This window comes from Eublepharis macularius, chromosome 14, assembly GCF_028583425.1.
Source record: "Eublepharis macularius isolate TG4126 chromosome 14, MPM_Emac_v1.0, whole genome shotgun sequence".
NCBI lineage: Eukaryota > Metazoa > Chordata > Lepidosauria > Squamata > Eublepharidae > Eublepharis > Eublepharis macularius.
Genome location: NC_072803.1, coordinates 68,256,073 through 68,268,366, shown reverse-complemented (window position 1 = coordinate 68,268,366; position 12,294 = coordinate 68,256,073). Strand labels below are relative to the sequence as shown.

Here is a 12,294-nt window from a genome sequence, read left to right as displayed (position 1 = left end):
GGTTTTATCAGATATTATATAATCTTATTTTAACACTGTAGAGTATTATTCCCATCAATGCAGAAAAAGGAAGATTTACATGCAAGTAATCCATCTTAAGTTTGCTGTAAATCACACTGCCTGGCTACATTTTAATTCTGTGCCTCTCTGGAATCTAATCCAGTACATTTACAGTGAAAGCAGGATACTGCCTTCTGCTTTAGCACAAAGTATAAATGGGACTGTGTGTATGTTACCATTGTGTGAAAGCTCCAAAACTTGCAAAATGTAGAACTGGTGCAGAATTCAGATTTCTGAGTATCCTCACTTTTATTAAAAAGGAAGTTTCTAGCCTATATGATTGAGGATATATGCTTGACAACATGTGAGTAACACTTGGTAAGGTCTCAGCAACCAGAGAAGGACTGACTGAAAACGGCTAGCAGATGTGGGTGGGGGCTCCCATGTCCCAAGGATAGCTCTACCCTTCCCAATGACGAGCACAAGAATAAGTTATGTGAAATAAGTGACAGCATCTTCTAGCAGGACATGGTGCAGAATTAACCCTGAACATGGGAGCGCTTGGGCCCCGAGGTTAAGGGAAAGCTGACTTCACGGCAAAGCAGAAAGAGCAGCTATGAAACATAAATGGAAAAAGAGGAAAGTTTATGGGGAAGATTTTGGAGACACTCCTAAAAAGGTCACATGGTGCCTTTTTGTTTGAGATGCCAACTGTGCCTTGAACAGCAGCCTGAGTTGCATAAGCTGAGCAGGTGGACCTGCCTCGGAGTTTTCCCATGTTCTGTTCCATCATGACAAGAAAGGAACAGCAGCAGGGCCAGTTAAGACACCAAACGCTTCTGGTAGCATGACAGAAAAACAAACAAAACATTCAGTGTATTGGGATGGGGAGGGGGGGGGGGTGGATATTTCTCTTAATTACCTTGATTAAAAAGGAAAAATTGCCAGGAAAATGAGAACAGGATACATGCGGAAAATTAAAAATTGCGGTTTGCTTTGCCAATCTATTGGAGTTTGGTGCCTTGATCTCTCTTCCTGAACTCCCACACCAAGGAAGGGGCTCAGGTGAGGGAAGGGAATCAGGGCCAAGGCAGGCAGGCTCGCTCACCTTGAACTGTCTAGCCAGATGTTGCTTGTGGGTCTCTTCCACTTGCTTGAACTTGGATTCCAACCCCCTCATCTGATTCTCCATTTTTTCAACATATTGTAGATCCCGTTGGGTCCGCCTGTCCAACACCTCTATTGACTGCGACATGTTTTGTACCTGGCCAGGATGGATAAAAGAGGGGGAAACAGAGACCATCAGGTTGATGACAGAGTTAAACAGTTAAAGGAAGCCTGGCTTATACAATATGCAGTCTGGGGGGTGGGGGAGATTAGCAAAAAGATTTGCATACACTGTTGCTTCTATAATGGTCCCAAATGTAAAAGAGAGAGAACCAACTAAGCATGTTTAGTGAGGTGGAAGTCATGCTCAAGGCCGTAGCCAAAGAGAGTCTGACTGGTACTATGAGGCACGTCAGTGTTTCTAACACTGCAAACATGCAACTGAAATACATATTAATAACCTCCACTATCATTTTTTTTAAATAGTGCTGCCAGCATTCAAAGCGCCAAACTGTGCCCAGACACCCAACTGTATTCGGCTGGTACACCCACTTGGGTGGCATACGTAACAGGAAACGCCAACCTAATATGCTCTTGTGCCTTTGACCGCAACTTGTCCTGCAGCAATGGGGGAGTGGAGCTTTTCTCAGAAAGTGCTGAACATCCACACCTGCTAACAACAGCTGCTCAAGTTACTGACAAAAGCACATCAGTGGAGCTAGTAAAACAATTTGCCACAATGAACCCACTCCTGAACAAAGCCCCACTGCAGGAACTTGGTGGTAGACTGGACTTTGAGGAACTGCTGGTTAAAGGCCAGAAGCTCTAAAACCGAAGAGAGTTTTCTCAATCATTTGCTCTGACCCATTCTGGAAAATAATTGGTGCATCCTTGGTACAAATGAAGACAAGCCACAGAAAGAAAGCCTTGCGGAAGCCACTCCCAGCCTTCCAGGAAGAGTTCGACTAAGGATGTTTCTACTCCAATATGAATTATCATCTCCTCATCTGCACACGACAGTCATTGATTGCCAAAGCTGACAGCAGGAACATCAGCTACAATGTTTGTTGCCAGGCAGGGGGCACAAACTTGGCTTGATTATTAAGGTATCAGTCACCAGACAAGCAGACGGAGATGGACCTGTCTAAACGGCCAGTTAATCAATCACAGACATTTTGGAGTAGTGTATCCATTCCTGGTTTCCCCAAAAGGAGAGAAACCATGTGCTTTTCTCCTAGGTTGGTGCAATGAGATGGCGTCATCAGCATGCACCCTATTAAGGGGGCTTGGCTCTGTGTTGCAATTCTGTGAAATTCAGCCTCCATTTTTGTCTTGTTTGAAAGCCAAAGCCTTATGACTGCAGACATATATGTCAATCAAGAAACTCTCACCTTGCCTGAGGCTGCAGGCTCAGCCTCCCAGTAAGCACCAAGAGCAACTGAGTTGTGCCTTGAATCTGCTTTCCGAGGCTCAAATGAGACGTGGAAGCACACTTGGGACTCCCCAAACTGCTCTGAATTATGGGACGGGTCTGATTCATGGAACTAAAGGGACACACAAGGGAGAGTACCTGCAACCCTCCCCGTGCCCACAGCTCATTGCTTCCCTGGTAAATTCCACCTCTCCACACACAGCATCTGCCTCCCACTTGGGCTCAGTATCCATTTATGAGCCCCCAGGAGAAAATCAGGAGTGGGGAGAAGTTGGAGGGAATGAGGCCATGGGGGGGGGGGGGCGGCACCATGTTCAAGTCCACTCAGAAGCAGGCGGCCACAGCACTGGTCCTCCGTGGTCCTTCCCAGGTGGATCTGCGCCCTCTCCTGGAAGTGCACAGGTTGCAGGATGGCCAGAGTCCTCTGCTCCATCTGGACCACTATCGTTTTTTTAACCAGGCCTCTTTTCCAAATTAGACCTACAATTGCATTGCCAAGCGGCTAATGTGGTTTGGGGAGCAGTGCAGCAGGGCCCCTTCCCTCTCTCCTGGCTTTCCGCAAACAATGCAAAACCGGATTATTCAAAAAGGCTTTTTACTCAGATAGGAGGGAAGTATTGTAGGGAGGGGGTCTCAGATGCTTCGCTAATTAATTAGGGACCATAGACTTCACCACTGTGTTGCCTTAAGGACTATCCATTGCTTATGTGCTCCTATGAGCTACTTGTACTTCATGTGGTCTATGGTCAGCCCTAGAATTGCTTATGTTCTGTTTCATCATTTCTTCAGTTCTGTATTGGATCCTTGCTAATGCTACGTCTTTGTGAACTTGTATTTATTTACCCTATGGCATTGTTTACAGAAATGTCCTTGATACTGACTGCACTCATCTCACACTATGCAATCTGCCTTGTCTCTCAGTGAGAAAAGCGGACTATAAATGACCCTCAAATGCCGGGCTCCAGTGTCAAGGGCAACGTAAAGCAGGGGAGTCTTGGGGGGCCAGCCCAGCACAAGTCCTCCAGATCACACTTTTTCCTCGAGTCCATGGAAAGCACGCCTGAATACGGAGGTTTCTCTGGTGCCCACTCAAGATGTCCTTTAGGCACCAGGCCAAAATGTTTCTTCAGACCCACATTTTCAACAGAGGAGTTCTGTCCTTTCAAGCCGTTTTTATGTTCTGCTTGTATCTAGCCCGTGGACTGCTTTATGGAATATCATTTTAGGCTGCTGAATGTTTTTATGCTCTTTTTATGTCATATTTTCTTTACACTTTAATCCTGATAATGTGTCTGTTGCTTTGTTTACTTTCACGCTATAATCTGCCTCAGGCAGATCTCTGGAGCAGCAGCACAGAAATTCTCTGAACAAATAAACTGCCTCGATTTCTCTTCTCTGAGTGTGTGTGTGTATCCCCAAACTTCAACAGTCAGGCAAAGGCAAACCAAAGTTTGCGCCAAGGAGACCCACAATGTGTTTTCAGATTAAATGCTGCGCAGATTGTAGGCCAGTGGATAGGCACACCCACCCTGATCACAGGGCACTCTGCCACTCTGCTCCACTGATACTCGTAAGAGCTTAACAATACAAAGGGTCTTTCTTCATTAACTTTGTGTCAGACTGCTAATCCGTGCGATTTCCTTGTTTTTTCCTGGTGACTGATTAGCAAGGGATTAGCAAAAGACAAACATCTATTTCTTCAGCCATTGTTTCTTGCTGTATGCATGCTATGTTAAATAAAGGACTACTGCCCAAGTGGCAGGACGGGTGTTCAGCATTTTCAACCCTGTGTCGTGTGATTCCTACAGCAGATCCAGAAGCTGTCACTCTCACCCTGGGTGTTCCTGGGCCAGCCATTTGCTCTCAGCCTAACTTACCTCACATGGTTGTTGTGAGGATACAAAGGATGAGAAAGGACAATGTATGGATATTAGGACGAACTTTTTCACGGTCAGAGTAGTTCAAAGGTGGAATCAGCTGCCTAGGGAGGTGGTGAGCTCCCCCTCACTGGCAGTTTTCAAGAAGAGGCTGGATGAATGTTTGTCAGAGATGCTTTAGGCTCAACCTGCATCGGGCAGGGGGTTGGACTAGATGGTCTCTGCGTGGCCCCTTCCAGCTCTGTGATTCTATATGCCACTCAGGAGCCTTCTGGAGGAAGAGTGAGACAGAAGTGAAGCACACGGGTGCCTACCCACATGCTTGCCTGAGGGGGCAAAAAGCAGCTCTGGCGAACTGACCTCGGTTGGGAAGACTGGGGGGGGGGGTTAATCCCCTCCCCCCATGCCACCATTCCAACCGAGATCTCCCTTGCTCTCTGGCCACTGTTTAAGGATAATGCAAATGATCCACAGATTGTGCCTAGGTTGATCCCACAAGTGCCACACTTACTCTTTTTCTTTCAACTAGCAAGCTATGAGTCCTCTGAGGAAAATGCATGCCCTGAAGTCCATTGTCCCCTGCTAGAGTCCTGGTTTTCCTTGCTGGATTTCAACTAATATTTTACAATTTCTCTCTTCAAGCATGTTTAGTTCATAGTTGCACTGCATCAGAGGTTTGTAGCATGTAACTCTTGCATAAGCTTAGTGTTTGTGTGCATACATTTCCTCCCCGCCTCCCTCATAATCTCTTGGCATCTTGGTCTGTGTATCCACACAAAATTTATATATGGAGAAAAACAGGCATGTGTGGATCCTGTCCAGAAAATCAGTTCTCTCCAGAATAGGATTTGGCATTGCATCATCAACTGCCCATGTCCAGAGCTATACAGCCCTCATGCCTTGGCCAAGCCAACTACATCCCTCCCACAGAAACAGGATCTTTGGCACAGAAAACGCTGCAAACATCAATTGCTCTGGCGTTTTTCCTATAAAAATGAACACTTGTACACACACACACACACACACACAGCTTTGTTTCTACTTAACTTAAAGGCGCACCATGTGCCACAGAGCCTTCCACAGCACGTCCACGTCTACTGGAAGTTCCCTGCTCTGCATGTGTTCCCAAGTCTCCCGTGTCCTTCTGAACACCATTCTAGCTCACCCCCGTTTGCCCCAAGCCAAGCTGCGCTGAACAAGCAGGTGCCCTCTGTGTCCCTGCCTGGCAGTCTGGATCAGAGCACAAGCCAGCCTTCCAGGATGCAGGGGGCAGGTTCACAGCTGGCATTCCTAGCCCTCATTAATCAAATGGCTTTAAAAAGAAATCAAAGGGAGTCACTTAAGTGAGAGCAGATGCTTCAATACTTCAGGCAAAGCCAAAGCCAGCAAAGACCACCTCAGGGCCCCCCCGAAAATGTGACTGGCTCCTGGAGGAGGTCTTCTTGGATTAGTTATGCTGGATCATCATACAAGTGATTGGGATAAATATTTGGAATACAAAGTATGATTTTCAGACATCACCCATGACATGATAGGCAGGGCAGAATGGGTTACACCAGTGCTTAGTTCTCGTGGCCCCTTCTGACATGCCAGGGTAAGGCCAATTGCCACCTTGGGGTCAGGAAGCAATTTTCCCTAGGCCAGTTCGGCTAGGGATCCTGACAGTGTTTTGCCATCTTCTGGGCATGGAGCAGGGGTCATTGGGGCAGTCGGGGGGGGGGGGGTGTAGTTGTGAATTTCCTGCATTGTAGAGGGGATTGGACTAAATGACCTTGGATGTCCCTTCCAACCCTATGATTCTGACTCTATGATCCTATAAGTAGCAGTGATTTGAGTAAGTTAATCAAAAGATGTTTGAGGGGTCTTGATTATAAGAAAACAGAGTTGCACTTACCTGTAACGTTCATTGAGGTCTTCTGTGCATTCCCACATGGGACTGCGCTTGCGCAGGCCTACCAACCAGAGGATTTGTAGGTAATTTTTACCACTAGAGGGCGCTCGACACCTCCCAGAGTGCAGGCGTGGCTGTTTTCCTGCCAAAACAGCCCCTAACGGGGAGGCACGGCGCCCTCTGCCCCCAGCTCCTCTTGCCGCCGCACTCCTCAGCATGAAGAGCACCAGTGGGGAAGGAGGGAGGGCATGTGTGCCTGCACAGAAGACCTCAGTGAACAACAATTACAGGTAAGTGCAGCCCTGTTTTCATCGTTGGTCTTCTGTGCATCCCCACATGGGAGATCAACAAGCTTCTAACCTGCACGGTGGAGTCTCCTCTTCAGCGAAAGATGGATTGCAGGATGGCTGTGCCCGCTGTTGTCTCTCGTCTGTCGAGGACGTCTAGGGCATAGTGTCTTATGAAGGTGTCCGTCGACAACCAAGTTGCTGGCCTGCATACATCTAGCAGAGGGACTCCTCTCAGAAACGCCGTCGATGTTGCCTGTGACCTCGTGGAATGCGCACGGACTCCCAAAAGACAAGGTGAATTGGCATTCCTGTAACACAGCCTGCACAACCCACTGAGTGCAACAGTTTGGGCACTCGCTCTCTTCCCTTTCTTTGGGCCTGCATAACAAACGAACAGTTGTCTATCTATATGGAAGGCCTTAGTACGGTCTAGGTAAAAAAAGGATAGCCCTCCTAACATCTAGGCTGCGGAGCGTTCTCTATGCCTCATCCCCCGGGTTAGGAAAGAACACTGGGAGTGACAGCTCCTGCATCACGTGAAAACGCGACACCACTTTAGGCAAAAACTCCAGCCTAGGTCTCAGGACCACCTTCTCATTATGTATTTTAAGGAAAGGCTGGTCCATTGACAGAGCTGCTAGCTCACTAACCCTCCTAGCCGATGTTATTACAACCAAAATTGCCACCTTCATGGAGAGTTCCCTGAGGTGGCAGGTCACCAGCAGCTCAAATGGGCATGATAACAGTTTAGATAACACTAGTTGCAATGACCATTGTGGAACTATCTTCCCTGTTGGAGGAAAAAGGTTCAAAAAAACCCTTCATGAATAGCTTTGAGGTGTAGTGAGAAAATACAGACTTCTTATCGACTGGGGCATGGAAGGCCAAAATCGCTGCTAGGTAGACTGTAATAGAGGACATGGAAAGTCCTGCATTCTTCAAATCTAACAAGCATTCTAAGATTAGAGCCAGGGGACAGGTGAAAGGGTCAACCCCTTTCTGTGTCACCCAGACTGTAAATTTCTCCCGTTTGTAGTCATAAGACTTTCTGGCTGACAGTCTCTTGGCATTCTAAATGACCTCTGCCACTCTGGACGACAACTGCCCTACTGCCTCAGTAGCCAAGCTGTCAGTCTGAGTTTATTTAGAGCATGGTGATGCACCCCTTGACACAGGATCAAGTCCGGTTCCCTGGGTAGGTGTTTGAAGGTTTGGTTTGTCATCTGATGTAAGCAATGGAACCAGGGTTGTCTGGGCCAAAAGGGTGTCTGTCAGGTTCCAGCAGTTAGATCCCTGTAGTACTCCACTGCACACACTCCAGGGTATGAGTTAAAGGTACTTTATTAGAGATCCATCAGCATCAGCATACACAGACACGGGTATTGGCAGAAGTTTGGAAGGGTTAGTTATAGGGAAAGTTCCCGCCTTTCAGATATGGACGGTTAGGATTCTGGCGCGAAGGAGCCAGGAAGGGGGGGAAGGGGTTGAGACAGGAGAAGAAAAAGAACTGGAGGAGAGAAACAAAAACGAAGTCATTTTCAGTTCCCAGGCTCAAGTCGGCAATCAAGGACACATTCTTGAGCGGCTGCGAAAACAAAAGTAGACACCACAGTAGGCACCTGTAAGATAAGCAACTCCCAGCCAAACTGGCCACTGATATGCAACTTCACATACTCTCAGAGGATCAGTACAATGCACAGAATACATATGGCAGATATGTAGGCAGGCATATATGACAGTGTCACTATTATGGCTGTTGTCCTGTCTGCTTGCATTTTGCTCACCATCTGTGAGATCAGTGGGATGGGGGGAAATACGTAGAATAGATCCCTGGACCATGCAATCTGAAAGGCACCTCCTGAACCCCCCTGGAACAGAAAATAGGGGCTTTCCTGTTTGCCCTGGTAGCGCACAAGTCTACGCCTGATGAACCCCATTCTGTGAATATGGGTCTGATATAGCGGTTTCTTATGGACCAGTTGTGGGAGTTTCAGCCAATCCTGCTCATTCTGTCTGCGAGCACATTTTCTGCACCTGGTATGTGCACCGCTTGGATGTGTTCTATGGCCCACTCCCATAATGCAACTGCCTCCAGACATAGATGGCGAGATGTTGTTCATGTAGAATATAGCGGTGCTATTGTCTGTTAGCACTTGTAATCACTTGCCCCTGACCATATCTGAGAATGACATTAAGACAAAACGTATCACTCGCAACTCTAGCACATTAACGTGTAGGGAGAATTTCTCCTGAGACCACGTACCATGGGCAGTAAGGCTCCCACAATGTGCACCCCACCCAGCAGGAGATGCGTCTGTGGTAACAGTTACATCCATGCATGGCGAGCCAAAGGATATCCCTTGCATCAGATTATCGTGGACTAACCACCAGCTCAGGCTCTTAAGAACCGGTCTAAGGACACTAAACTTCTTTTCCTTGGGGGGACTCCCTTGGCTCAGTTGTTAAGATCGGGTCTGTGGATACGCATAGGTCTGGTAGGGCTGGTACCTATATGGTCTGCCTTTGTAATAAGGCTGGTGCCTGTATTGCGGTTTCCCTGAGCTCTGTTGCATCGGTGGAAGGACGCTCTACGATCTGGCTGTCAGTCTATCCTTTCTTTCTGTGAAAGGTAGTCGTCGGTTTTCTCTGAGAAGAGGGATTTACCCTCAAAGGGGAGGTTCTCCACCTTGTTTCTGGTGTTGATTGGCAGGGCTATAGATCAAAGCCAAGCGTGCCTTCGGAGGACGATCGCAGAGGTTAATGCCCCGGTAATGGAATCAGATGTATTCCGTCCCGCATTCATCTGGTGCCATGCTAACTGCGGGACTTCCCCTTGTATGACCTTGGCCAGAGGTTTCTGTTCTTTGGGGAGTTTGTCATGGAAAGCTGCTGCTTTCCTCCATAAGGAAATCTGATAGGCAGCCATCATCGCAGCACAGTTGGAAATCTTGATTGCTAGGGCAGCAGATGCGTAGATCTTCCTGCCAATAACATCCAACTTCCTCCCTTCCTTGCCTGAAGGCTCTGAGTGCGACCCTTGCATTTGGTGAGACTGCATTTCTTCGGTCACCAATGATGAAGGAGGGGGGTAGATCGAGAGGAAGGGGCAAGAGTCATCCTGTGTCTTGTAGAGCACTTCCACCTTCTTAGCTGAAGGTGGATTTGAGGCTGGCTTCTCGCGTAAGAAATTAATGAGGTCCACGAAGCCCTCAATGACAGGGAAGGTCACGTTACCTGCAGACCCCGAATACAGATGCCTCAAGATCTTGTCCGTAGGTTTGGGGTCCAGAGATGTTATATCTATCTCTAACACTTTGGCCATCCTCTGAAGCAACTCATGTCCTCCTACTGAGGACATGAAGTCCTCAGTAGGAGAATGTTCACCAGAGTCCCCCAAGGTCTCATTGGGGGATAGATCCCATGGATCTCCTGGGCTTGCCTCACCCCCAGAGGGTTCGGGTTCCAGGTCTCATAGTTGGTAGCTCATCTCAGACTCTGGGATAGAGTAAGGTCTCCTCACAGGTTCATAGACAGACCCGTGGGAGAACACCAATTCGGTGCGGAAGGGTTCTCCAATATCTACGTTGGGGTAGAATCTCGAAAAGCATCCACCCAAGCAGCCCCGTCCTGAGTGAGTGTGGTGGCTTCTGAGCGATGGCTCTTGCAGAATCTCACCCTCTTCTGTAGATGTTACAGAGGATGATCTGGATCTTGCCGAAGGAGTCCTCGGAGGCTCCAGTATCTCTAGAGCCAATGAACGTCAGTCCCTCATCGGTTCAGTTCTGCTTGGCTCCTTGCTAGAGCAGTGCTTAGTTTTAGCCCTCTTTTTTCTCAGTTCCAAGACAGATGGATCTGAAGTCAAGGTCGAGGCCTGACCCTGTGTGGGAGTGGGCGTCAGAAGGCACTAGATGAGCCAAGTCCGTTGACTTCGAGCGTTGGCTCCAAGACGCCTGTTGATCCAAGCGCACTGGTGATCTCAGCTCCAATGGTTGTTTATGGTTCCAACCAGGGTCAGACTGACTCGACAGCTCTCATGAAGACAAATGGATCCGAGCTGGCGTCGGATCCAACTGAGGTGGTTGGGGGGGTGGGGGGAAGTCCAATGGTCCAGCAGCGCTCTCGGCTGGGGTAGTTTCCGCAGTCTTAGGCTTCGAGCTCTCCATGGCCATGGCCTTCTTCCAAAGAGCCGCCTTAAGTGGGAGGATCTCTCCGTCCTTGCTTTTGGAGTGAAGGCTCTGCAGGCCTGACCACTGTGCCCCTCAACCAGACAAAGGAGGCAGAGCAAATGCCCATCTGTCCTTGCCATTTTGGTGTTGCATTTAGAGCAATGCTTGAACAGGGCTTTATCAGCCATAGTTGTATTCAAGAATAATCCTTTTCTCCCTTTCCTAGGTAAAGACAGAAAGAACTCACAAACAGCTCCAGCTACTGCTCCTCTCACGGCAGCAGCAAAAGAAGAACTGGAGGCAGAGGGCGCCGTGCCTCCCAGACAGGGGCTGTTTTGGAGGGAAAACAGCCGCGTCTGCGCTCTGGGAGGCGTCAAGCACTCTCTAGTGGTAAAAATTAGCTACAAATCCTCTGGTTGGTAGGCCTGCGCAAACACAGTCCCATGTGGGAATGCACAGAAGACCAACAATGAATTGTTGATTAGAGCTCACAGAGCATGTTCTTCTCTTTGAGAATATCTTTGAGGCTTTCAACACCATCATAACAATCAAGTGCCTCATTGAACCAAACAAATTTATCTTCTTTAGGTTTGAAAGGAATTAATGCCTTTAAGACTTGGAATAAATCTGTTCTTATAATTCTCCTCTGCAATTCAGAATATCAAGTACTTTCCAGATGTTTTCCAGATGATCAGAATTTGATATCCTGTGATACTGGATTACAGTATTTTATATTTTACCATATTGGGTAGTTGTATGCAATTTAGTATTTAGTGTTTTAGTGGAATTCAGTATTTTACTTTTGGCAATTTAAGAGCTCGCATTTGGTGCCTGTCAAAATAATTACAGCAATCCAAAAGATCAAAAAAATCTGAAACAATCAAGCTGTGAATGTGGAAGTAAATTCTTTAGTATTATAATTAAAGCTTGTCATATTAGGAAAATAAGGAATGGGGAATCTCTTTTATTACAAAAATGCAATAGGTGGGTGAGAGGAGCCAAACACGACCACTTTCCATGCCCGAGTCTGCTGTGCTCAGTTTCTTTCAGCTTTTTCCTCAGTTTGGCTAACTTCCCCATCACAGCCTGGCCAGAAGGAAATATGCTTCGAACAGCTGAGCACAGCAATGTAAAAGGAGAGGAGCAAATTTAACCCCCTTGTCTGTGTTAATTACCTTGTTTAAAAGACCACCCCCCCCTCACAATATACAGGGACGTGTAGGCTCACGTATATGCCGCCAACCCGGCTGCTTGAATTATAATGCCCTCCTGACGTCAGTCAGACAGTGAAATCATTGGTGGAAAGTAAAAACGCTGAGCTCAAAAATGGTAACTGGTCCCATTCTGTGTGGTAGAAAGATGGACTAATTGTGCAGGCTAGACAGACATATATCTGTTAGGTATGTAACTGCTGAGTCACTTTTCTTCCCCTCTGCTCCTCCTGCTGCCCAGGAAAATGAACCTTGATGTGGGGAGCCAGAATAAATGGTCATGTCAGAAGGCTTCCATTGGCTCCCCAAAGTCAAAAATG

General features: G+C 47.6%; 1 protein-coding gene across 2 annotated transcripts in view; it reads right to left on the bottom strand.

The window, feature by feature from the left end:
* OLFM1 (olfactomedin 1) overlaps positions 1–12,294 on the bottom strand; it is a 59,917-nt gene that overhangs the window by 24,300 nt on the left and 23,323 nt on the right. For both annotated transcript variants that reach the window (XM_054998058.1, XM_054998057.1), the window contains exon 3: positions 1,109–1,264. In XM_054998058.1, the coding sequence (XP_054854033.1) occupies positions 1,109–1,264 (156 nt within the window). The remainder of the gene's footprint in view (positions 1–1,108; positions 1,265–12,294) is intronic.